Source organism: Macrosteles quadrilineatus, unplaced genomic scaffold (genome assembly GCF_028750875.1).
Source record: "Macrosteles quadrilineatus isolate MER2022 unplaced genomic scaffold, UCM_ALF_1.0 Scaffold_19__1_contigs__length_3004403, whole genome shotgun sequence".
Classification (NCBI taxonomy): domain Eukaryota; kingdom Metazoa; phylum Arthropoda; class Insecta; order Hemiptera; family Cicadellidae; genus Macrosteles; species Macrosteles quadrilineatus.
Window position 1 is genome coordinate 1897549 of NW_026542612.1, and position 27938 is coordinate 1925486.

General features: G+C 34.3%; 3 protein-coding genes and 1 long non-coding RNA gene across 6 annotated transcripts in view; 3 read left to right on the plus strand and 1 right to left on the minus strand.

The window, feature by feature from the left end:
- Window positions 1–8744: 8744 nt before the first annotated feature.
- LOC129005326 (uncharacterized) lies at window positions 8745–13478 on the minus strand. The gene is made up of 2 exons (XR_008491818.1): window positions 13373–13478; window positions 8745–9547 (listed from the first exon to the last, which is right to left on the minus strand). It is a non-coding gene; the product is annotated as an uncharacterized LOC129005326 (long non-coding RNA).
- On the plus strand, window positions 10961–23642 carry LOC129005323 (probable phosphatase phospho2). 3 transcript variants are annotated; one of them, XM_054434183.1, is made up of 2 exons: window positions 10961–11025; window positions 22698–23642. In XM_054434183.1, exon 2 carries the CDS (start codon window positions 22698–22700, stop codon window positions 23409–23411), a length of 714 nt encoding a protein of 237 aa, XP_054290158.1. In that variant the 5' UTR covers window positions 10961–11025; the 3' UTR covers window positions 23412–23642. The 3 variants fall into 3 exon arrangements, with proteins under 3 accessions (XP_054290158.1, XP_054290157.1, XP_054290156.1); XM_054434182.1 differs by lacking the exon at window positions 10961–11025 and adding an exon at window positions 16231–16295; XM_054434181.1 differs by lacking the exon at window positions 10961–11025 and adding an exon at window positions 16775–16816.
- The window catches only part of LOC129005322 (protein Spindly-like), a 183475-nt gene continuing 171581 nt past the window's right edge, over window positions 16045–27938 (plus strand). The window contains exon 1 of the mRNA XM_054434180.1: window positions 16045–16343. The gene's annotated coding sequence lies outside the window, so the exon portion shown is untranslated. The remainder of the gene's footprint in view (window positions 16344–27938) is intronic.
- On the plus strand, window positions 27031–27810 carry LOC129005316 (E3 SUMO-protein ligase ZBED1-like). Its single transcript, XM_054434173.1, has one exon. It carries the CDS (start codon window positions 27031–27033, stop codon window positions 27808–27810), a length of 780 nt encoding a protein of 259 aa, XP_054290148.1.

Below are 27938 nucleotides of genomic sequence, written 5' to 3' on the forward strand. Positions count from 1 at the left end.
TGTGCCTGCTGCAAGTGTGTCTTTTTAGAGACATGTACATATAAAGACTGTGCTTCAAACGCCAGTTGCATTTGTGATACTCAATATCATCATCCTGTAGCTACTATATTAATACACGTATCTTAGTAATACTAACATTTAAATCGCTTGAGACTATATTTTTTAATTTGCGTCTCTAACAATGATCGTGTGTATTGATTTTATTGTTTAATTTAATTTTTCATCCAAAAATAGTTTTGTATAAGTGTCTGATTTGGTACATATATTCTATTGCAAATGTTGTAAGGGTAAAGTGAATTTTCCTGAATACTCAGCAGAGTAATAGGATTTTTAGGAAGGCATATGGTTGTTAAAGAAGATTAGGAATAAGATTTAGTTTACTCGCTCTCCTGAGAAAAGTTGAGGCACAATAGAGGTAAATAAAAAACTTTACTATCTTCCTCTAATACCTGAATTCTTTTATTTTCTCAAATAAGCTTGAAGAATTCATATAAGTCTAAAAAACTTTTCCCCTAAATTTTACCTTTAAAATCCCAACCAAAGTTAATGTGCCACTTCCCCATAAGCCATGTTTACTTGAAGCCAGCTGGCGGGCAGGTTATTTGCCTCATGTAACTAGAGATGGGAAATATCGTTACTTTGCAGTTATAGTCAGGAACGTTCCTTAGCTGTTTCTGTTTGTTAATAGGTGAAATAATACTATTAAATTTTTTCACCTATTACTTCCCCTCCCAGTACGTTTCAGCCATCACAGTTCTCTTGCCATCACAGGGGGATATCTTTTATTATTTTACTTCCATTTGCAATTATATTACACCTTGATTATTGTTACATTATCTATTCGTCATGAGAACGAAAAAAGAATTAAATTATTATCTGTGAGACTTTTAAGGTTTCAGCATCAAGTTATCTTTTAAACATATTGCTATTTACTCTAAACCGAAACTGATCCTTAATAAATTAGGAACATTAATTTTTCAAACCCTTAGGAGGTTTAATTAAATCGTAACTGCAATGATTTATAATTACTAAACAGAAAGCCTTATAAAAAAAGGTTCGTCTATTATATTAATACACTAGTTGTACCCGCGGGCTTTGCCCCGTTTAACTTCATAAGTATTCGCATAGCTCAATCACGTCAAGTTGAAGTTCGTTCGCTACGCTCACTCACCTTTTATTTGCAAATTAGCTGTTGTCATAAATTTAAAAAAATAATAGTGCTGCACCCTGTTTGTAATCCTTGTAACGTTAATGCTATTGAACATCATAGAACAGAACCAACTTGTTTAATTGAAACAGCTGTTAAGATTCATTAATTCCTTTTAAATATGAAAAGTCATAAGGTTAACATGGGAAACTCCAGAGCCACTGGGGCGGAGCCCGAAAGCCCGATCAGAATAAAAACTACTTAGTTTTCCTATTTAATGCCCAAAGAATCGGTGTACCGAATTTCAGCCTCCTAGGTAAATGGGAAGTGGGAGAATTAGTGATGAGTGAGTGAGTCAGCCAGTCAGTGAGTCAGTGAGGGCTTTGCCTTTTATATATTTAGATTAACACGTTCGCTGCAGCACATCAAATGGCAGGCGTATCCCCAGTGTGGCGCTGCCCGCAGTGTCGGAAAGAAACCCAATTGCCATGTGCGATTGGCTTTCAAATTTCGGTCTGGCGAATAGCAAATAATGTGCAGGGATGTCCTATTGTGATTGTATTGCCAATTGGTGGGAGAAAGATGGGACAACAAGCTGATTTTTAAGCTTGCCGGACGGGGATTTTACGGAGAAATTTACTACCAACCTTCACCACAATAAAAAGCAAGTCGCACACTACACGCTGGTATAGGTCTGCCTTCAACCGACGCTAGAGCAAAAACAAATTCCGATCGGGTACGGACGCACCCTACGGGCGCCGAGCACCGTACCCAATTGGGAACGGCCGAACTCAACGTGTTAAGTAATATATTAGGATCACTATTAATTAATAGGATGACATGGTTAGCGTTATTTCACTCCCTTGTCCCAACAAATCAAATCAAATCCTTTATTGTCATTATGCATGTAACAGTTGATATGACGTTACAAAGGGAGTGTTGCTGCTTCGGCATACAATTTGCATTTTGGACTTGTTTCTGAAGGTCTAAACGGACAGTAGCGGATGGTCTAAAAGTATAGTCAGTGAAGAAAACTTATCCACTGTATGCCGAAGGACTAATTAGACTTTTCGGGATTTGGACCCTCAGCAACTGATCCTGTTACAAAAATAAAATGGTTCTCAGTAAACTATTACCTAGCGCTCACTATTAATTAATATGATAAAACGGTCAGCAATATTTCACTTACTCGTTCTAACAATTCAGAAAACGTTACAAAATAATAGGGTATTTTCAGTAATCAATTAAGAAGGTAGGTGATTCTTCAGTGATAGTATTATTTATCCGATTACGTTAAATAACGCCCACCTCTAAAATGCACTAGGGGCAAGTAACCTGCCTGCTTTACTGCCCTAGTGTAAATGCGGCTTTTTGCAGTCTCCAGTCATGGTTGTAGCAACCCCTGTGAATATCAAGTTCAGAAAAACAATTAATAATTGTTAAATATTATTAAAAATGCCAATGACATAGAAACATAAAATAAAATAACTAAATAGACTATACTATTTTTTTATGTACGGTATTTTATGTTTATACAGCTATAGATTTAAGATGTACAGTAATAAGTAATTAAAATAAACATCTACTTTTGTAGATCTCTTTGAATAGAAATAGCCTTTTAACACCATTCATTCATTTACTGAAGAAAAAACAGGTTATCTTAAACGACCTCACCCACTTTATATTTGTTAATAGGATATTTACTGTATTACAGTTTAAAAATTGGTATTGTTATTGGAAAAGTATAGAGTACACATTTATATGCATACAAGAATATGATATTAGTAAATTTTTAGTATCTCATAATTTTCTATTACATATCTTCTAAAGGACGTTAGGTATACATTAGCTTTTTGTCATAATAAAAAAATATTTTTGAATTCACATTCTGCTCTCTTAAATTATAGGACTACATGGACAAAGACTTAATAATTTAGCTATCTGTTACATAACCTAAATAGCCCAAAAAATTTTTTTTTCTTAATTCTAGTGTATTAAAATGCATTTTACAGTATATTAAACTCTACTAGTTGCTCTGCCCGTGCTTCGCTACGGGGTGAGAATGCAGAACAGAATAATTCGGTGTTACTTTAAGATACTATAATATACTAAGAGAAACAGTTACACCACACTTATGAAACATATAGGCAAAGGCTCGATCCTGCTTATTGATTATTTAAATTAAGATATCTTAATGTATTACAGTACTATCATTTTATATAGTGTATATTTTAAAATATATGCAAAAGTATAATTCATTGACCACATGGCACCAAGAAACAATTCTCCTTGTAAACAAATTAAATTAAATAGCAGAACAGCATTTCTGACAACAGCTGGAGTTTCATAACAATGTTTGTTTCCCATGTTAATCTTATGGAGAAATACAAAACTTAAAAGGGCCCCTAGGCCTCACTCTCTAACTATTTTCCTTAAAAGAAAACACGTTACGCTCTTTCCAATGACACCAAAAACATGTCAATCGGTTCAGTAGTTTCGGAGGAGTAATTGTCACAAAAAACCTGCTTGCGTATTAAATAAGTACTAGTGTCCCTGTTGCTCGAAATCGAGCAATTGCCAAGTATTACAGGCGTTATTTTAAACTAATAACCGTCATATTTTTTGATGACATTAAAGGACTTGTCTAAAAGATTATGCAATACTCAAGATGTACATAACAGATCAATATAATCAACATTTTTTGTAAAAATATCTTATCATTTTTCAAAAGCAGTTTTTTTTAGTGTTTTCTACATATAGCCTTACTCATAGCCGCATTAGGTTGTCCATAATAACGATTATATATAAAAAAAAACACACATTATTTCTATTTCTTCTCCTTGGTGGTGTTTTATGACTTTTTTATGTTTCCATAGTTTGCAAATCGGCTCTTTCAATGATTACTAAGAAATGCAGCACAGTGTTAATTCATTTTTATTTTTAGTATAACCATTTATCCAGGCTCTCTCGTTTTTTCCATTGTAATATTTACGCCAACCCAAATTCAAATAGTAACTATTTCATTTCAACCAAGTAAGTAAATGATTGTAGCAAACTAACCGTTAAATTAGCAAACTTATTGACTGTGTTTACAATTAACATATGTCCTTCTTCTCACTTTTAATTTCTGACAACAGCTGGAGTTTCATAACAATATTTGTTTCCCATGTTAATCTTATGGAGAAATACAAAACTGTAAAGGGCCCCAGGGCCTCACCCTCTAATTATTTCCCTAAAAAGAAAGTTTCCTGCACAACTTCACGGTACGCTCTTTCCAATGACACTAAGAACATGTAAATCGGTTCAGTAGTTTCGGAGGAGTAATTGTCACAAAAATCCTGCTTGCGTATTAAATAAGTATAGATATAGCCTATATAGATTTTGGTCCATTATTGACATGTAGTTGGCTTCTTAATTATTGTTTTCAAAATATCACAGTTCATTTAAGAAATCAAATAAATAAGAATTAGGACACAGAAATATCAATCAAGTTCCAAGGTAACGTCATGCTTGTGCTGACAATCGTCCGCTCCTTACATATCTGTCTGTACTATGTGCTATGTCACAACAAATTTCATTATGCTGGGGACTGGTGATGACACAACACTAGGATGTCTGTGATTGGGTGATCCTTGGCAACTATAGTAGACTGTGATTGGGTTATAAGTAACCATGGCAACTTGTTGATTGTGTGGATGAAGAGAAAGCCAAGAAACAACAGTAGAACAAAGAGAGAAATAACAATTTGTTTTTGTCATTGTTATCTTTATCTTATTTTTATGAGTGTTGTTTTTATTTTTAATTACTTCTAATTTATACTTTTAATGAGTTATCTAATGTCATATTGTCTCCAACATGATTTGTTTTAAACTAGCATCATCAATGTTGGTTCATTATTATCGACATTCCTCTGTTATTAAACAGCATTTACCAGTAGCCTATCACTAGCAGTATTACATTTTTTGTTTTGTTCTTTACGGGATTTATTGCAGTGCATTTATAAGCACATTTTTTGGTTTGAGGAAGCTGTAATTTTAAACTAAACCATTTTTATTACTGAACTAAGGATTTATGACTTGAAAATATCATGATTGAGCAATACTGTACTTCTTTTATGGAAAAAATCAAATTGTGACAATAAAGTCTATCTCAATGGTATTATGGTGATTTTTATGGGTCTGTCATCTTTTTAAACCATATTGGATTATAACCACGGTTTTCAGGTATCCGTGATCTCCCTCTCCCCAATTGCTCCGGATTATCGGGGCTCTAGTGAATTTTCGATAGAATGATTATGTTTACTACTCATATTTTGTATTCCCCTTTCTATAAGCATGACCTTTGATTGTTGGAGGTGGAAACCCTCCCACAATGATAGTAAATTTTGGAAAGTATTATAATTATAATTTTGTTGCATAATGTTGATGCATTCATTTTTATTTTTATCAAAATCTCAAACCATAAACAGAGTTGATAAGAGGATTGTGTAAGAAATATTAAATCAATTAATTATTGCAATATTTGGTATGACAACAAATATAATGGACCTTGATTGGGTTTGGAGTACTGTTTACATATTAGATTCTGGTTATGTATAAATGTTATCATTTTTCTTTGTAGGTACTAAAATAATTATTGTTATCATAGCAATTAGAATTTGTCTTAATGATTAAAGCCAAAAAACATTTATTGAGTTTTCACTTAAAGGTGTTTGTATTTTTTAATGATAGTTTTTATTTAGATACATTGTAATACTATGAATTAAGACTTAACATTTACCACTAGCCTAGTTTTTATGTTTAATAGTATATTTTATTACTAGGGCCTAAATTGACTCTTTTCAACCCAAAAGTTTTAAGATCAAGATGAACCCGAGGTCAGAAAATGAGCGAGTGTTGAAAACACACTTTTTTCCTGTGTGATAAACTATATTTTTTGTCATATTGCACCGTTATTGGAACAAACTATGTTACAAAACTAAAATAGTTTTCTTTAAAAATAACCTTTCAAAACTATTTTTTACTTGTTTTCAATTTAATTTGGTAAAGGAAACAAGCAGCTGTTAGGTAAGTTTAAGGTAAATACCTTTGTTACGGGTAACAGATTTTTAAATGACCATTTGCTATATGTTTCATTCCAACTGTACTCAAGTGATACTCATTTGTTAAAGTGCATTTAGTCAAACAATCACATTTTGCATTTAAGATATGAATAGTCATAAATAATTTAATTACCATTCAGTTTTGTAACAGATATTACCAACATTTAATTTTGTCCAAACAATTTTCATCATTATGAGGAAGTATTAATTATAAAAAAATACAAATAAATGTAAAAAGCAATATAAACATGAAGCAAATAAAGTTATATTAATAGTCACTTTCACAGGAGATGTAACTTTTCTTTAATTATTACAAGATTGGTTTTAAGTTGTTGGATGCCCCCAAGAAATTATTATTATTAATAAATATTAAAATGTGGTATTGTTTTATTTTTTTAAATGACAATTTAATAAAGGTATGTTAATTTTATTATTGTAACAGATTTGTAATTGGCCAGAAATTGTTAATCCCTAATGGCCAAAATGGTAATCACCCACCTTATATATATATATATTTTATTTTCTATATTATTTATTTATGCCTCTCATTTAAACATATGCATAGTATAATCAATAATCATAGACAAAATGGAATATATATAGACTGTCAAAGGAAAGTTCCGCGATGTGCCGCTAGAGCGTGCTTGGTGTTCAATTCGCTACCGTCTGCTACCAGATCTACCACACTTGCGCTGCAGCAGTGTGCGCGGTAACAGCACGGCATTCCTTCCTACCAGTGGACGCCAGAACATAGGCTATGCTAACTGAAGCACTGCTGTCGGTCTATATTTAATTCTTTTTGTCTATGGTATAATTATTTATTACTCTCACTCAGATTAGTATTTTAGTGCTTTGATTATACCAGAATTTTTCTCTCGGTGCATTTAATTAATCGTGTTATATCTGTGTAAATAAATATTGTAATATTTTTACGTAAGACAATGTCCAAGTAACATGGAGTTGTTTTTATCTTGAAAGTGACCAATAATGTATGTTTAAATGATTAGTATTTGAATAAATCATGTCTATATTTTATTAAATTGATGTTTTCCTAATTCCTTTCACCGTTATTGTTGGGCTTCAGGTATATTTATTAGGATTGTTCTCATCTAACAGTAAACTGAAAAATTGGTCTGATCTGGGAATAAACTTGTTTTGAATCTGGTAAAATAAGAAGACAAAAATTTAAGCACAGAACTTTATAAATATTTCTTTTAGCGAATTTCCCTATAGGGAAGTATTAGCGAATTTCCCTATAGGGAAGTAGCTATTACCGTAGGTCTCATGGTAAGACCTAGGCCCGGGACCGATTTACTTTTTCATTTTGATGTCCCCAGAGGCCAAAAACACCATTCGTTCAAATTTTTATATATCTATATATAGATATATATATATATATGTGTCCATCCGCACGATAACTTGAATAATTGTCCGATTTTGTTGAAATTTGGTTTGAAGGTGTAAGGCGGGATAAACTGGAATGAGTTCGCGAACCAGCATGATCGGACTATGGGAAACGGGGGTTTATGGGGGGTTTTATGGGGTAAAAATAGGTTTTTCCCATTTTTGACCCTAAAAACACAAAATTTCACAATTTATTTTTAAACCATTTTGTAGAGCTTAAAAAAAATATATGGTAATTTAGTATATTGAAGCGTTATTATGCGCCTAACTGTTATGGAGAAAATTTTAAAAAATTGTAATTTTAAAATTCCCATGTTATTCTTATGGAGGATAAGTCAACTGTTGTAGTTTGCTTGTTTATGAACATATTTTGATCAAATTTGGAAAATACATTAATTTCTTACCAAACCACAGTACCTTTTAACATTTTACATGAAAAAAAACTTTTTTACCCTCCCTGTTGCAGCAAACCTAAGTACTCATTAAACTACTAATTCTGTTTAGATAGGGAATAAATGTGATATTTTTAAGGAGACATTTTAGTTTAAATCCAATCAGGCAAATGGAAATTCGCTAAGTCTGCAGGTTTGCTGCGGCGGGGGTATTGACATATGCCACAGTTCTGCTTTTGCCTACAATAAAGAAGCACAACATAATGAGAATGATTATCTTCCTTTTCATTAAAAAGAAGCACCCATTGAGAAGAGGTCAATGTTGATGTTCTTTCAAGGATTCACCAATATAAAAAAAATGCCTTTATACAAATATTATTCTGTATGCAAAAACTAGTTTCCATAGTATGAAGTCAAGATTTCAAAGTTTTAAAAATGTAAATTTTTTTACCTTTTGAAACTCTGTAACCGTTCACTTGTGGAAATAAGTCTTGAGCTCTTCCTTCCTTGGACTTCAGAAAAGCGTTTAAAATGATTTATCACTACCCAATTGGTTGAATATGTTTTACAAAATTTGTTATTGGTAGTGCTTGTAATTTAGACTAATAAAACTTGGTTCAGGTTTGTACCTTTACTTACTATTTATTAAGGTTAAGCCTCTGATTAAATATACAGAAAGACAAATGATTAAGCTGAAGGATTTCTTTACAACACCAATTTAATGAACAAAGAATAAGTTAGGATGTTACAATGATGAATGGGTTTGATATTTAAATGAACAGATACAGGGTCGCCATCATTGGTTTAGCCTAGCTCAGTAAAACAGAACAATGAGTTTACAATAAGATATAAGTTTAATTACATAAATCTTCTCAGGGAGGGGAACTCGGCTGGCTAAAAAGATCTTCAAATATTTTTATGAAAAATAAAACATGTCAATTATTATGAAAAATGGAATTTTGATATTGCCCTTAGGCTTGGGTAGGTAAGTTAAATAGTCCAACAATGAATAGGCCTAGAATGTGAAAAATTTATCAAAGTTGAATTTAGTTCTCTTGTTCAAATTGTTTTTCTGGGATTATTCTTAATGAAAATAAAGTAGTTTTTGAATTCAAATAATTAGGTTTGATCAGAAAGTAAATAAAATAGGTCTGTATTAAGTTGAATTTCTTGAAGTTAAGATAAGCCTTATACAAAATGGAGAGTTCTCACCAGATCTTCAGTAACAGTGTCCAATTAATATAAATCTCAGGTGGCAGTACAAATTTAGGAAAATAAAATATATAGAAAAGGCTAAACTGTTCTTCTGTTGTTAAGTTAGTGTTAAGTTAAATAATTTTAATCACTTTGACTTTTTAAATGTTAGGGATTATACCCTCACTGAATTCAAGGTGTTTAAGCTGCCATGTCTCAATAGAGAAGGAGGAAAATTTTTAATTTCACACAGGATGTTGATCAGTTCATTGTTCATTGTTGAAGCCAGCTGTCTTCTTTCTTCATCACCTGCACATACACTAATAATCAGGCTTTTGGATATTAATTCAATGTTGGGGTTTTAGAAATAATTTATACAGTACTATATTAATAATTTTGGATTAACATGTTATTGCAACTATGGAATTAATTACAGGTTACAGGTTTTTATCAACAATAATAATTTGTTGAATTTAAACAATATATTTTAAAATGTGATGATGGTTTCTGAGGGGTGATTAAAGGATAATATAATTTAAATTTACTATTAATTTTCTGACAATTTATTTAAATAGGCTATATGGTGAATTTTGGTACAATAAAAGAAGTAGAATTATATAACTAAAGAATGAATTAAGTGAATGGTCTAAAAATGACATGTAACATTGCATATCTCATTTCTGCTCTGAAATTGGTCCCTTTAAGCAATATCTTCAAGGTAGGGAACAGCCAGAAGTCACACAGTGCCATATCCGGTGGGTAGGAGTAGGAGTCATGGCATAGCACAGGAATGCCATGTTTTGCCAAGAAGCCTTGAACAAGATTGGAAGAATGTGCTGAAGCATCGTCCTTATGAAACCAGAGTTCCTTGCCGGTAGCACACAAATCGGGACACTTGCGAAGCATGCGTGTGGTGTAGAACTTCTAAGTAGAACTCTTTAGTAATGTCTTGTCCTTCACGTGCATACTTATTATAAACTACTCCATTACAGTTAAAAAAGCAGTCAGCACGATTTTTATTTTGCTTCAAACTTGACGTGCTTTTTGGCCACGGTGATGTTGAGTGTTTCACCGAAAAGACTGCACCTTGGTTTTGGTATCATACTTTTAATACTTTACTTTGAAATGGCGACCATACGAATGTAGGTACGGTACTATTTGGTATTTTAAGCCAAGTATGAATGGAGATGAGTGGCTCGATCTTGTAGTCTTTGTTAGTGACTAAGGCCGACATATTCCTTAGAATCATATAGACACCGTACACCCATGACTCATCACAAGTTATTAACTGTTTTGAGAAAGTTGGGTCACTCTGAATGCATTCCAGCATGTCTTGAAGAACTTTAAGCCTACTTCCTTTTGTTCATCAGTCAAGTTCTTTGGGATAAATTTTGCAGCAAACAAGATGAACACTACGTACACATTTTCACTTTTAGCGGCCGACAACTGACAAGGTCACATGACCGGTGATGAAATGTTTGACACATGGTGTCTAGTAGTCGGGAGAGACGAGAATCAGTATTGAATTTTAAAATGGCCTTGAAAAGTCGGGATGTAGTTGTAAGGGGAAATATGGGTTTTATATTTGTATACATATGTAAATTAGAGGTTGTAGAAGTTTAATTATAGATAGGAAGGGACCTTGCCAACTAGGAAGCGTGCTGGAGGTGTTTTGGTAAGCACTATGGGTGCTTTGCACTCAGTAGCTCAGTAGCTGTCGGGTCAATAGGCCACCTGAGGTAGAGAAAGAGGTCAGTTGCCCGGGGCAAGGTGCCCAGGAGAGTTGGGTGAGTACTGGTTTCTCTGTCTTGGGGTTAGGCCCTTTAGTCGCGAGTTTTTTTGTAGGGGGAAGTTTTGTTTTAAAGGGATTGTGAGATAATTGGGTTTGGTGAGTTTGAATAAGAAGAGTTCTTTTGGGGTCAGAAATTTTATTTAATTAGATCACGAGGGAAATAGATTCGTTTTCTTAGGGATTATAAATTTAAGGTTCTAGCTGCCTTCAGAGCGGTTCCTACCAGGCATTTATTAGTAGGCTATTTAGAAATAACTGTCACTGTGTTATTACTTAAAAACAATAAAATTCAGTTCTGTGAATACAATCTGGTCCTCTTAACAGCTACCCAGCTCATAACAGAAGTATAAGATTAAAGATTCGGGTTCGCTAAAAAGCTACGGTACGCTCCCATGTGCATATGCAGGGTAACCTATGGAGCGTGAGGGGGTTTCCTGCATATCACATAGTCTTTTTTTTTTGTCACAGTCGGGAATTTTTAGATAATGTAAAGTCCAATGAAATATTCATGATTTGCCGCGATCGCGCTAGACGACGATCGTGTTTTCGTCACCGCGGGAGACAATGATGATGCCTACATGGCAGCGGGAGTGTAAACTCACCTCACAATATTCATTTTAGGCTAGGCCTATTCTATAAATGTTTAAAGTTAATAAGTTAACAAAGATATACGAATTACAAAAGATGTTTTATTGAAACAAATGAACAAACATGCAATGAAATTTAAAACGCTTAACGTTATAATGAAAAGACTGACAATTCGAGTGTGGGGTTGAAATTAAAATAAAATAGAAGATAAGTTTGAAATAAGGGTTCAAATAATTTAGATGTGCTATATCTCAGGGTTGTGTCGTGCTGGCTTGAATGCTAAGAATGATTTTGCCGCAATCGCCCAAGATGACGAGATGACGTTTCCATGACCACAAAAGTTGATGGTGATGTTTCTAAGACAGCCGTGGGTGATTTTCTATTAGCGAATTTCCCTATAGTAGCTATTACTAGTATTACCGTAGGTGGCACGGTAAGAGCCTGGCCCGGGACCGATTTACTTTTTCATTTTGATGTCCTCAGAGGCCAAAAACACAGAATTTTACGGGGGTTTTAGAGGGTAAAAATTGATTTTTCTCATATTTGACCCTCAAAACACAAAATTTTCCAATTTATCTCTAGACCTTATTAAAGAGCTTGAAAAAAAAACGGTTTTTGTACGGTCATTGGTAACGGAGAAAATTCAAAAAATTGTAAATTTAAATTCCCATGTTATTCTTATACAGAATATTGAAAATGTTGTAGTTTGCTTGTTTATGGATATAATTTTGATCAAACTTGGTAAATTTATTTATTTTAAGCTAATATTTTACTAAAACACACTATATTAGTTTCAGTTTCCTTGTAGCAGCAAACCTATAGGTACTCGTTAAACCTAATGTTATTTAAATAGATTTAATTGAAAATAATTCAGAGAAATGATATTCGCTTAGTCGGCAGGTTTGCTGCGGTAAGGGTATTTTTTATTTAATAACAGCATTTTGTTGGGAATAGAAATTTGGTACAGATTAAGACCTATTCAAAGAAAAATTACCTCCGTCGCACAAACCTGCAGACTAAGCAGATTTCATTTTACGATTGGATTTTAACTCAAATATTTCCATAACAGTAATAAACATCCAGTCCAAATTCAAATAACATTAGAGTTGACGAGCACTTAAGTTTAGCTGCTCCAGGAAGGGAAAGGTTTTTTTTTATAAAATCTTAATATAGGCTACCTAGTGTCATAGATTAAAGATTAGACCTACTCTAATCTATGATGGTATATAAATTTGATCAAAATACATAATACATCCATTAATAATTAAACTACAAACTCTCTTTTTTCTCCTCAAGAATAACATGGGAATTTTAAATATACAGTTTCTTGGAATTTTCTCTAACCTTCATATAGTACAACAAATATGGTCAAGATCCAGCTCATTCATGCCAAATTTAATCAAAATCAGACCAAAACTACCAGAGAGTTGTCGTTTTCGCGAACACCCACACATACATATATAGCATAGACAATTATGCCACTTAGGTTGCAGTAACATGGCTCATTACAAAAAAATACTTCACGTGGAAGAAAATAAACATTTGGCGTCTTCTTAAAGAACATTTCTATTTAAAGAACGATTTGGCAGTCTTTCAAGCCAATTAGACGCCTAGATTTCTGTTTAATTTACTTTTAACTTTTAGTTATTGTCACTCTCTATTAACAAATATGACTAATGTTAAAACTATTTCTTGGCAACACTTTTTGGACAGATTACAGCATTAGTTGAGAATGGTAAAAATAATACACTTACCATTGAGTTGAGTGTCTAAAAATATAAGCCATTAATTGTATTATATAATTCATATTATTGCCGTAACTGAAACAGAAATCTGTGAGCTTTCACACAGCCACATTTAATTCTAGGCAGGCTGCGACCTGGGCCTAGATAGAATAATAATTAGCTACGTCGCACTTGCAAGCAGTAAGTGCTGTTTAGACTACAATTACAATATACATGTATACATTGATGGTTTTGGTTTAGACTTTAGAGCCAGGCCTGATCCCCATCCTATAAGCTAACATGGCAGATAGGTAAATTAATTGCGCGTATTATTAATTATTTAAATTTATGAATATAAACTTAATAAAATATTTAATATAAAACATATAGTGTTCTAAACCAAAAAATATACAGTATAAATTGAAAATTTATTTCGGTACATTAAAAACAGAGTCAATATTTTCATAGCCCGTAACCATTATACCAACCAAGCTTTCGCATTCTTAGAAAACATTACAATATTTACAATAGCTCACAGCTGCCGCTGCCACCGAACAAAACAGCTGTAACAGCACTTTACAGTGTTGCCCCTTCGAAGGCCGTGACTTTAACCGTCCAATAAAGTCACATCACACCGGTGGGACACACGGGAGGGACGATGGCTAACATAGTGTCAGCGTTCGCCGCTAGAACCGCTAAGTTAAAAAATTTAAATTAAGTTAATTTTATAATTTTTAGTTATGAAATTAACTTTTTAATTATAAAATTAAACTGTCATAACCTAACCTAACCAACCAAACTTGCTGATAATATAAAAAAATAGGTATATAAGATAAATATGAAATGAATGTTTACTTATAATTTTTAATTATAAAATCAATTTTAAAATTTTGTATTATAAAATTAAACTGTCATAACTAAACCTAACCAACCAAACTTGCTGATAATATACAAAAGATATAAGATAAAAATCAAATAAAGCAAAATCTTTGACAAAAAGTTAATGTCGCCAACGGGTTCCGAACACGAGACCTCCCACACATTAGTCCGATGCGCTACCAACTATACCACGAACGCCACTGGAATCACAATATGTCTCGTTACGGTAATCGTGTTGCCTCAAGAGAAGACATTTTCCACTATAGATATGACGTCACCACACCTTTGGCCATCGTCCCTCCCGGCGTATGCCCAAAACGGCACACGGAAGATTTCTCAGGTGCCATTTGACGTCACTAACTGCTGACGTCACTTTGAGGGAACACCATTACATTACCGCAACGACATGGTTTTGAGGCATCGGCCTCGGTGGTGTATTGGATAGCGTCAGCGTGTCGGGCTGATAATCCGAATGTACCGGGTACGAATCCCGCTGGTAGCACTAACATTTTGTCAACAATTTGTTTCATATCAGCAAGTTTGGTTGGTTTGGTTAGGTTATGACGGTTTAATTTTATAATTAAACAATTATAAAATTGAATTTGAGGCATTTATAATTTTATTTGATGAATAAATTTCAGATTAGTAAACCTTCATTCGATTTTTGGCTAGTTTTTGGTTAGTTTGGTTAGGTTATGACAGTTTAATTTAATAATAGAAAAATGATAAAATTGTCGGTTTCTTCAGACGCAGCAGTTAGTGACGTCAGCAGTTAGTGACGTCAAACGGTACCTGCGAAATCTTCCGTGTGCCCCACCGCCCGTATGCCCATTCCCTCCCAGTCACAGTTCACACTACCACGGCTGCCTTTAGGCCTCTTTTATGCACGGCGTTTTCGGTCGGGCGAAATCGTCGGGCGGAATCGATGTCCCTTTTATGCAGTTTCTCCGCCGAGCGGAATCCGCTGATGCCCGTGGTGGGGGTGGTCAGTGCTACCAACTTCGTTCATTTTGCCATCGTCAGTGACCCAAGAATGATCCTTGTGTATTGGTGTATACTTAATTGTACATGAATAGAAATAGACGACGGCGAAGGAGATGGGCTGTACGTGGCTGTACACCCGGTTAATGAAAGTCGTAGGGTGGATGGGGCTTTCACAAACCTATATGGGTTGCTGCGAAATGATGGGAAAAGTTTGAGAAGTTCCTACGAAACAGTAAGTTTGTATTATTCCGCGGATTTAAACAAAAATGTAATTAATTCTCATGCAGTAATTTTTCCCCTAATTACATCACTTTATTTGTACTCTTCAATCAATTACAATGAATAATGATATTCTATTTCCAATGATTACCGTAGGTAATTTCAATACTGTGGATGGCAGAGCGTGGGGTAGGTTGGCAGCACTACATTCCGCCCGACGGAAAACGCAGTTGCATAAAAGGGTTCCATTTGAACCTATGTAAAAACACGCTCCACGAAACGCCGAAACTCGGCGGAGTCTAAGTCCTCCGTCGGCCTCCGACGGAATTCTGAAACGCGACGGAGATTCCGTCGTGCATAAAAGGGTCCCATTTGATCCCATGTTAAAACACTCACCGACGGAAAGCCCGATAGATTCTGATAGATTCCGCCCGACGGAAAACGCCGTGCATAAAAGAGGCCTTAACTACAGGCCGCGGCCTGTAGTTAAAGGCGGCCGTGACACTACTCGCTGTCACTGTCAGATAGGAGCATTGTCAGCTGGACTAGAAGGAGAAGAGATACAGTAGTAGAATTTAAACAACACAACCACAATTTATTAATTAAAACAAGAACAAAAACTCACTACTAGTACTAACTACTACACTAGTCAAGTCCAAGTCACTACCATTTGATCACCTTATCAGTGATCGTCATTGTGATTGTTTTAAATGTTTTAGTACTTGTTTTGTTTACGGTACGTCACGCGAGCGGCGAGCGCCAATAATTAAATGCAACGAACAGCGAACAGCTAGTGTTGGTTGAGTGTTGAGTGAGCTGTCAGTCTAGAGTTGTAGTAGTAGTGCCAGTTGCCTACAACAATTATTATTAGGTACTGTATTATCTTTTGTTCATTACTGGAATAGTGGACTAGAACTAGGTAAGTTAGGTGTAGGCACAGTAGAATTATTAACGTTAACACCTTTGGAATTGTTGCCTATTTTTGCACCTATTATTTTGATGGTGTCCTATTTACCTAGTGTAGCAAAATAACTTAATGTTTGGTTTATGCTAATCAATTCACTTGGTTCGAAACAGGCATGCAAAATTAAAATTTATTTAAAATCAGAGCTAGGCCTATTCTTTCATCCTCTTAATTAATTTAATTGTACCAGGCCTAGGCCTAAGTTAAGTTTTTTATATAAGTAGGTAATTTATTAGGTACTTAGCCTATAAAAGGGTTCTAGTCTGCAGGTGGCCCTTGCAGGGCTATTTTTAAATTTAATATTTCCCATCAACATTGCAAAAAATTTTAATGGTTAAGTCTAGACAGTTCCGTCTAAAAAATGTTTAAATTTTGTTTGCTTGTGGGTCAAAAACAGCTTTCATGTGAATTAAAGTATGGTTTCGCGGGTAAGTAGGCTAAGTAAGTAGCTTCTTTAGCCTATTTAAGATTATTATAGTTTACTAATATTTAGGTACAAAACATTAGTAGATATGTTTTATTTATTTAAATGTTGAATAATCTAATCAGAAACCTAATTTCTTTGTTAATAACATGTATATTTGTTAAACATGATTAATATTTCAAATAATCATATTGAGCAATTTTCTAGTATAAGTTAAAGGTACGGTATGTTACGAGAGAGGGCGCATGCAGAGTTATGTTCCGCAATAATGCAATTTACATATTATGCATACAAACAAAATATATTTGATAATAATTATAAATGAAAAAATACATTTAAACATGTTTATAATTTTGTATGCATAAAATATACACGCAGTTTGACAATAGCGCATTCAGGAAATAAGCTCTGTGCTAAGGACTTAGGCGATAGGGCGCACGCGGAGTAACCTCCGCAAACTGACACTGCGTCACTGAATTGCAACTGACAACAAAATGAGGAGGAATTCGGTGGTAAAAATAGCTTAGGGGCATTCCCAGGATGAGGTACGTGAAGTGTAGAGCCGGACACGACTGCGGACACCCATTATGCATATTTATATTAACAAAAACTACAAGTGCGGAGGAAAACTCTGCAAGCTCGAGGGTTAAACAAAAGTTAACAAAATGTGATGGCAAGTTTAGCTTTGATGGCAATAGGCCTAATTATGTTTTCAAAGTAGGACCCTCATCTGGGCTTATATTTTTAAACCCTAGATCTGGCGGTCATTTTATTCACCAGTGGCGGGTATATTTTGGCGCTTTTGTAGTTGTACCATATATTTTGCCACAGAACATTTATTTGTGAATATAAGTATACAAACATACATATATTTTCTGTTTCAGTGATAAATGTAGAATAGTAATAAAAAAATAATTTTTTCCTACCAATGCGTTTAGGCGTAGTAGCAAAAGGTTTGCATATTTTTGGATTAAGAACATGCAAATTAAAAATTTCAAAAGCAACCCACAAGAAAATCACAAAATAATTTTTTTACATGTTTTATCTAAATGTAAAGGTGAATATGATTCCCTATGTAGAAATATCAATGTTTTTTAAATACTCGTAAAAATAAAATTATAAAATCTAATTCTAGGCCTACATACATATTTTTATTTTTTTTTAAAACTACCAAATTATTTTTGTCACGTAGGAAATAAGTTATTAGAATGCATCAACAAAAAATAAAATGGTACCTACTGTACAATTGGAAATAAAAGATCTTTCTGAAAATATATAGTTAATTTCGGGGAAATTTACGTCGGAATGTAAAATTTTCAAGATTTTTTTACAAAAACATAATTTTTATGACATTTTTATAAATAAATACAATTTTTACAACCAACCTCATAGATTCAGAGGGAATTGTAGGGAATTTATTGTGGTTTCAGAATATGTACTAATATTGTATACAATTTAATTGTCAATCGCCAAAAACAGCTGTTTTTGTAGTCAGGTGGCCAAAACTTTCCACCGACAGAATCTATTTTGAACTAAACTATGTTTCTCACTACATAATACTCACTCAATAATGTTTGATGCAGTGGCGTAACAAATTTTTACGGGCCCCCCTGCAAACTTATATTTTGGGCCCCCCCCTCATGAGTTTTTTTTTACACCACCGATACAACATAATCAAACGCCCTCCCCCTACCCCCTGAGTTATTTTTGGACCACCGATACGATCAAACAGATTAATCATAAAAAGAGTGGTAAATAAATTATGAAAAAAATATTAAATTAAAATATTAAATATTAATTTAAGATATTAAATTATGGGTTATGTTCCATAAAAGAGTGTGTTAAGTATTTCAGTCGTGGTTTGATGAAAATGTTACATCATTATATCAATATCAGTGTTTGTAAATAGTTTTGAAATAAAATTAAAAAACCTTATTTTCCATCCATGTATCAGAATGTTTTTATCAAGGAGGTTAAACATTTTACATTTAATTTATCACACATGTTATCCATTTTTATTACCCTGATAATTAGACTAATTTGTTAATTACAAGGCAAAAATGTGGTACGAATTCCCCTATTAACCCCCTTAGTTGCCTTTGGCTGTATTGGCTATTTACAGCTGTAGTAATATGCAGCGATCTCTATTATAATAGAGATCGATGGGAATATGTCGGCCTTAGTCCCTTTCAAAACTAAAATGTTGCGCCCCTCATCCTACACTCATCTACATTAATTCTTGGCTGGAAATACCTACATTGGTATGGTCCCCATTTCAAAGTAAAGTATTAAAGTATTAATTTATTAGGTTAGTTTAATCTTTGGTTACAATTAACTCATACACTAAAAGCTGGTTAATTTAATAGATTGACATACTTTTATCAAAGGCTAAAATAGCCTATAGCATTTTATTTTATCTTTGTATGGATTTCAAGCGTTTATCTTAAAACAAAAATGTCTTTAGTATTGGTTAATTGTGAGGTAAAATAATATATGGGCTAACAAACACAGTCAGTAGAGTAGCAGTATATTGTATTTAACAAAATACAATCAATATTAGGACAAAACTAAAATGTAAAATAATACAATATTAAAAGCCCCAGCCAACGTTCAAGACTCCAGGCTCCAAAGTAACAAAATGTTTGCAGACGACATAAGCAGTGTACGAAATCACTGAGAAGTAAAATATTTCTAGTTGACGAAAGTAAGATTGCATAATAATCAAAGACCCACGTTATAACAGTTAAATTTATTACCCTAGTTCTTTATCACTGAAGAGGCCTAACGAAATTAAACGATAACTGATAACAACATATTATTAATAACATCAATGTTATTACTTGTTCGATACAATTATTGAATGATTGATAATACATTTAAATAAGAAGGGGCCTTCTGTTACGCCACTGGTTTGATGCATGAAAATGAATCCTCAGAATCTCATAATTCTAATGGTATAAGTTTTTTTGCGTTTTAAAACGGTTTTTGTATTTTAATAGAAAGCCCGACTCGTCTTGGTTGATAATCGACCAGCGCCACTAAGAACTCACGTTTTAGTGGTCGAAAATCGACCAGCGCCAGATAGAGGGTTAATTGGAGGGGCTTTTTGTAAAATCAATTAATTAGGCTATTAAAGTGAAACCATGTTAAGCCACGGCCCCCTTTATCTCCAGGCCGCGGTCTGGTAGGATTGGCAAAGTCGCAAGTAAGTTAGTGTTGTTTAGCGCCAGACGTCCCATAAGATAACATGGCAGATAGGTGACACCAGCTCATTAATTTGTGTTATTTGGGCAACAACAAAAACTAATTTAGATAAAGTACTAATTAAGCAGAAAAAAGCTATCAGGGTGATGAAAAATCTTAAAAAGAAATAAGAGCCAGTCAAGAGCATCTTTCATGAATTACAAATATTAACAGTTTATAGTCTTTCTTTACATTTATGAAATAATAATTTATGCAAAACAGATCCAACTATCATCCATCTCAACAGAACAATTAGTATATAACACATGATTAAAAATTAACCTACCTCGGCATAATCTAGAATTTTACACTAAAAAGACATCTTACATAGGGTTAAAATTTCTCCAGTCTATACCAGCTCACATCCGAAAAGAAACAACAAAATTAACATGGGCTTTATGTGTTGCCATGCTGGTGACGAAATAACAACGAAATATAAACAGAAAATCAAAACAAATGGAAGAAATTATAATAACATGTTTTATTTACAGCGTGGGATGAAAATGGAGAACCTTTGACTTACAACTATACATTCCATCCCTATATTAGTAATGGTTTATTTACCTTGTATTTTCGTCAAAAAAATTGTATAGAAGCTACAATCATGGTTTCGACGCCGATTGCGTCATGGTCACATAGGACATGTCGAGAATCAAAGCATTGTTGTCACAGTCGGTCGCTTGGACGTCGTCAAAATCACATGAACACAAACACGAACACATACGGACATATTAACATTTAACAAAAGGTTCTCGGGGACGGAATACAGGCATGTGTTTATTTAACTGTACCGTCGCGGGAGCCGGCTGGAGAACAATCACAATAATTCCATCCCTATGTTAAAGTTGACGCCAGTTTCAATTAAATTTGTCGTAGTTGAGGTAGGCCACCAACAGATTGCGCTGATCTAAATGACTAACTTCTCTCGAATACACGATGATTTTTACCAAGTCAAACTTATGGAATGACATATTAAGAGCTACCGTATAGCAACTAACTGTTATGACCCATCCACTTTGTCAGCATCAAAAACTAAGATAGAAAATATAATTTTAGACACGCGTACAGACTGTGACTGGTTCACACAACTAAATGTTTTTAATTTAAAAAAAATTGTGACAACTGGTCCATATAGATGGAATGTCTCCTTCAGTATCCAATATTCAATGCGGATACATTACATATTTTTGGTCGAGTTTTTGACTACTGGACAAACACTAGTTCTAAAAGGAATTAATGAATCTTAAGAGCGGTTTCAGTTAAAAAAGTTGGTTCTATGATGTTCAATAGTTACAATAAAGTTACAAGGTTTACCAACAGGTTGCAGCGCTATTAATTTTTTGTTTGAATGCATGACAACATTTAATTTGAATCGTTTATTGTAGAAACCCCATAACCAACATTTTTTTGATTTTTACTTTTATCATACCAGTATTAATGATCTACAAATTTAAATACATTGTTTAGTGCAGAAATCACACAAAAAAAAATGTTGGTTATGAGGTTTCTCCAATATTCAAATGAACTAAGCAGCAAGCAATTGTTGGAAGGAAATCATGACATTTTGCTAACAAACGTTCCTGAAGACATTGCGCAGGTCATAATGAGTGAGAAATGATTCAATAATTGGCAAGCATTTATGTAGATAAAATAAATACCAGTTATAAACATTAAAATAAAATAGGCCTACCCAGTTTTTTCTATATCCTAATTTTTTATGTCCATTATTTTAATTTATGTACTCAAAACAATAACCAAACAAATCAAATAACTCAAACAACATTCCGCAAACAGAAAATGTGATGTAAAATGTCCCTTGTGGAACATGCATGTTGGGAACAAATGGTTGTCAAGTGATATTGCACATACCCCAGCCGAGCCATCCCCGCTTACAGCTAACAAACAAAAAGCTTACTGTTACCACATCGGCTACTTGCTAGGCACGACTATGTACGTACATACCCATAACAATGCGTACTTCAATTCTTCACCGTAGTTAGGGAGTAAGCAACTTTTAGCTACCTGCCCTGTGTTTCACTGTGCTTTTACCCTTACTCAGTAACAGAGCTACACAAGGCATCTCACTTCATTTTCACTCATATTTGGGTTAAAATACAATCTTAGGTGGCATCCCCATCTCAATTGATATAACACTGATAATAATAGTTGACGCCCGTCCACCTAACTGGATAGATGATTTGGTTACCTGAAAACATTTATAACTTCATATTTATTTATCGTATACCTTTGAGAACCATAATATTGAGAGGATTGTGGTAGTTTACTTTAACTATTTCCTATACAATTCAATTTAATTAATACCAAATACCACATTTTTGTGTCACTCGCTTTGCAACCGCACCCATCATACTACAGACTCTTTTCAAACATGAAATTTTATCTTTGGGAACACAAATTTAAGGGTTTTGCACATCAATTTTAAGTATACAGAATACTTAGTATTTTTAACTTAACCTAAAATTGCCTAAAAAACCCTCACCTTGTTAAAGAACTAGTCTCCTACCTTTTTCAATATGCACCTATTAAGATACTACAATATTGTATGTTTAGATTCATGACAGATTTTTATGAAAACGTGTACATAATGTATGGCTACATGTTGTTGTATTTGCTGATTTCAGATGACCAGAAGAATCCTCGTGGCTCTTGATTTTGACCATACAATAGTGGAGGAGAACAGTGATATTGTAGCTCGCAAGTTAATCCATTCAGATTTAATACCTGATGGAGTACGGAGACTTTACCAGACAAAGGGATGGACGGAATACATGTCAGAAATTTTTAAGATCCTCCACAAACATAAAATTAGCAAAGAAACAATTGTTGAAGCCATGCATAACATGACACCGACACAAAAAATGCCAGAATTTCTGAAATGGTTGAACAAAGAAAACCATGAGGCCATTATTATTTCAGACTCAAATTCAGTTTTTATTGATGTTTGGCTTCGACACCGAAAGCTCGATGAATACATAGCTCGTGTTTTCACCAACCCAGCTAGTTTTAATGAAGACGGCCTTCTCTTAATAAAACCCTATCATGAACAGGACTCATGCAAACTGAGTACAAGGAATCTGTGCAAGGGAGCCATTCTGGAGGCATACATAAAAGAGAGACAAGAGGAGGAAGTTTTATTTGACATGGTTGCCTATGTTGGGGATGGACAGAATGACTTGTGTCCTGCGCTGCGACTAAGTAAAGATGATGTGGTGTTTCCTCGTATTGGCTTTACTTTAGATAATATTTTGAAAAAACCAAAAGATGAGCAAAAAGTAATCGCCAGAGTAAGACCATGGATTTCTGCTGCTGAATTTATTCCTGTTCTCCAAAATTGATTGTTTTTATAATGAACATTATGAGTTTTACAAACAAATTAATGTAAAACTGCCTTAAATTGTACATTCAGAATTTTAGTTTTCAGCCTTCTAAAAAAAATAATTCTGACAGCTTTCTTAGTGTATTTTTAATGTATGTATTTGTGAAGTTTCTTATGTCGTACAGATTGTATGTAATAGTATCAAACAAAATGCTTTTATAGACATGTAGTAAAACAAGTTTTGCGGTCACTTTATTCTTTTGACTCAACCTGCCAAAAACACATGAAACTTCTATTCAATTGATTCTGAGAGGCATTTTCTTTGTCTCATACAAATTTATTTATCTCATTCTATACTATTGACGTATGGTCCAAAAACACTTTTTACCTTCCCCGTAGCAGCAAACCTAAGCACTTGTTAAATCTAATGTTATTTAAATTGGGAATAAATACGTCTTATTTATGGAAATATTTTAGTAAAAATGTAATCAGACAAGTTGAAATTCGCTTAGTCTGCAGGTTTGCTGCGGTGGGGGTATTTTTTAAATAGAGTCAATATATAACACAATTTTTTTTCTAAATTTATATGTTATTTTGCGGCACGTTGAGCCTCACGGGGTCACTAGTACATGAATAATATTTTTAAAAGGTAAATTGTGTAAAATTTGTTGACATGGCCAATTGAAGACTTAGTGCTCATAAGTACAGCAAGATGTTAATAATTGTAATCCAGTAGTAACCTATTCCCATGTAGAAAACTACTCACAAGAGCTATTAGTCGAAAGTTTGAAGAAACTGATAAGAGGTTTTATCAGCAAAACATGTATGTTTACTCAGTGTTTACCATTAACATGTCAGTTAACTTAGAGTGAATTTTACGCCTGTATGTAAAAAACCTTGGTTAATTATTGAATATTATATAGCGTGGTGCAAAAAGGATGGTCGGATTTGAACTGCCTAATACTAGTAGGGGGGAGGGCCCACTGCCGGCCATCTGTAAGTCGACCATAGCAGTGGCGTATCTAGAACATGGCCTTGGGGGGGGGGGGGGGGGGATGGAGGAACCCCAACACCGGGGGGCCTGGGTGGTATGGAATAAAATTTTGCAAAATTAGAACTTCAAACTCGCGTTTCAAGGCATTCCAGAGTTTTCCATTCCAGGCATCACGTTAAAAAAAACTCCAAAAATCAACCCAATTGAGGCTGTCTCTGGCCGGTCAGAATCAGGAAATAGCAAGTAACTAAATCAAAATCACAATACAACAAACGAATAAATTATCATTAATTCGTTGTTGTACTGTAGCCTTCTGAGCTGCGCGTAAAGAGCGGCATGTACTGAGTTTTTATTATAAATTGATTTTAACAGGCTGGAAACTAAATGTATTATTGATCAGTAGACCTACAGTGTAGACATTTGTTGAGACACTTAAGACACAATCAACAATGAAGATTGACAGTCAAAATCAATAATGTGAGAAACCCCTCAATTTCTTGTTGTTTGTGTATGTCAGCTGTAAAGAGGATTTAAAGGTAAAATATCCTTAGGCTACTGTTAAAAATTGATATTAATATAGTTGAGAAATTCTTGTAATATAGTTGGGTTAATTCGAGAAATATAGTTGGGAAATCCGCGTAAAATAGTTGGGAAATTGAAAGTGTCTCCCCCCAATATTTTTTTGTGTGACGCCCCTGACTGTAGGTAATGACTGTAGGTAAAATTATGGCGGTGGAAAGAGTGACCCTCCCCAGGCACCAGAACCCATAAATTATTACAATGAAATGAATTCAAGTTTTCTTGGTTTTTTTGCCATATCGTCTATTACTTCTTCTGAAGAAATGGCAATTTCTCGGTGGATACTGAGTTAGGAAGATTATGAAATTACCCGCGACAATTCCTGATTGATCCTCTGTGAACAATGTTCATTATTAACCCATTATGGAGGAGGTTATTCAGCCTAACTAAAGCAGCAATGCTACTTCAATGCTGAGGTAGTGATGAAATACTATCGATAGTATTGATAGTTTGTTACCATCGATAGTTTTCCGATAGTGAGACTAACCTAACTATCGACCTTAACTATCGATAGTTTATCAAGCTGAATTAATGTTCATAACAATAAAATTTTATCCATAACAATGACATTAATTAATGCCATTTCAAAGAATATGATCATAGTACAGCTCTACGATGATTATATAGTTTCTTTGAAGTGATAATTTATATGTTATCTCAGTTTGAATACTACCAATCTACCTTAGATTTTACTAGTCACGTTGGAACAGGAACACTCAACACTGCAGACGAAACCACACTACCAGGGGTTAGGGGTGGTAGTTAGTGTTTATCTCTGTTATCAACTGACTGCAGAGGTTAGGTTTGCGAGTGCTTCTATGTTTATAGTTTCTGATATATGATTTGTATTTGTTTTAAAAAGGTAAGAGAGCATTTATGTCTACTGTATTTATAATACAGTTACAATAACGCCTATTACTCTGTTAGCCTACACCTTGGCAAGCAATTTACTATTAATTATTTCAATTTTAGTACATGGTGACTCAAGTTTTGCCCGGAGAGTCTTACGTTACATTTATTAGTAGGCCTATAGATAGCAAACTCTCCTACGGATTATTTCTGTCTCGCTGAGGATTGAGAGAATATGTATATATTTTCTGTGTTATATGATTCTCAGCGCATTCTAATTTTGACGTTGACATATCCATAAGTTTCTTGTACTTTTGATAGTTCTTATGCTGTTCATCAACAACAACAACTGTTGTATTATAATTATTGCTTTATTTTTGTAGATATTCTTTTATAATATTAGATGTTCTAAGCCAGAAATGTGTATTTTTAGATAGTATGTCGGGAAGAACAAAATCGTCTGTATGGCAGCATTTTAAAAAAGACGCAAAAAACCCTTCTTTTGCTACTTGTTTAGTGTGCAATAAACAATATAAAACAAGTGGAAACACCACTAACTTTAAAGATCACCTGAAGAGGTTTCACCCCTTTTTAAAAAGTTATGGTTCTACTGAAGTTGAGGCAGACGATGAAGATGGTCTAGATGAACCAGCGCCAAGCACTAGTACAAGTTCCAGCTCATCAAAAAGTACTAGTCACAAAAATGTTATTAAGCCGTCTAAAGGAATTAAACGTCCAATCAAACAATATTTAGACCGTGGAAACAAATAATATGACAAAAAAAGTGAAACAAAACAAAAACTAGATAATGCATTGGTTAAAAAAGTTATTACAGATCTTGAACCATTTACCATTGTGGAAAGAGAAGGATTTAGAAATTTTATTTCTGTGATCGACCCAAAATACGAGCATCCGAGCAAAACTACTGTAAAAAATGTCCTCTATCCACAACTTCATGATAAATTGAAAGATAAGTTAAAAACGCTTCTAACGGAAGTGAAACATGTAGCAGTCACAAGTGATATGTGGACATCCCCCTCTACAGAGGGTTACCTAACTCTAACTTGTCATTTTATTCATGACACTTCCCTTTGTTCAGCGGTCTTGAGTACCTCTTGTTTGAAGGGAAGCCATTGCAGGTGCTGCCCGTTCAATCATAGAAGAATGGGGTATTGTTGACAAGGTAGTTTGTATGGTAACAGACAACAGCTCGAATATGGTTGCGGCTGCAAACCTCCTGAAAATCAAGCACTTGCCTAGTTTTGCTCATACACTCAATCTTGTAGTGCATGATGCCTTAACTGCCAATGAAGAAGTGGCAGCTGTCATAAAGAAGATAAAGGCCATTGTAACGTATTTCAGAAGCAGCTCTTTAGCTTCAGACAAGGAGACACAGTGTAGCTTATCTAAGAAGACATTGAAACTAGTAAATGACACTCCGACACGCTGGAATAGCACCTTAATGATGATTAGGCAAATTTTAGAGGTTGGGGTTAGGGATAGCCTTGTCTTGGCAATGAGCTCTCTTAAGAACTCCCCACCACAATTATCAGTCGAAGACAATTCTCTTATGAGGGATATGGTGGAAGCCTTAACACCATTTGAAGAGGCGACTGAACAGATTTCAGGGGATCAGTACATCACGGCAAGTCTGATTAACCCCTTGGTTATTGGGCTAATCAACCACCTTAGAGAATTGGAGACGACTATGGCAACTGAAGGAGGAAGAATCTTAATCCATGCATTGATAAGCGCTGTAAATCAAAGACTCTTCCCTTATGAAACGAGAACAGTCCCGTCAACTGCCACGCTACTAGACCCGAGGTACAAAGGATTTGGCTTCAGAGTCCCGGCAAACATTATTAAAAAATGGTTAACTTCGGAGGTGCCATCAGCTGTGAATAAAGAAAAGTCTCAACAGCCACAGCTACAAAAAGCTTCTTCCTCGACCCAGAATGTTGCAGAAGCTACACCTGAGGAGGAAACCCCACCATAGAAAAAAAAGATAAATCTTCTGGGTTTTGTCCATAAAATTGCCGCCCATCAACGCCACAGGCATCAGCCACAACTGACGCCATAATAATCGTCCGGCAATACACAGAAAACAAAGTTATTGAACCCAAA

Coding starts and splice junctions, on each gene's coding strand:
- LOC129005316 (XM_054434173.1), top strand. CDS start 27,031: ATGGTTGCGGCTGCAAACCTCCTGAAAATCAAGCACTTGCCTAGTTTT.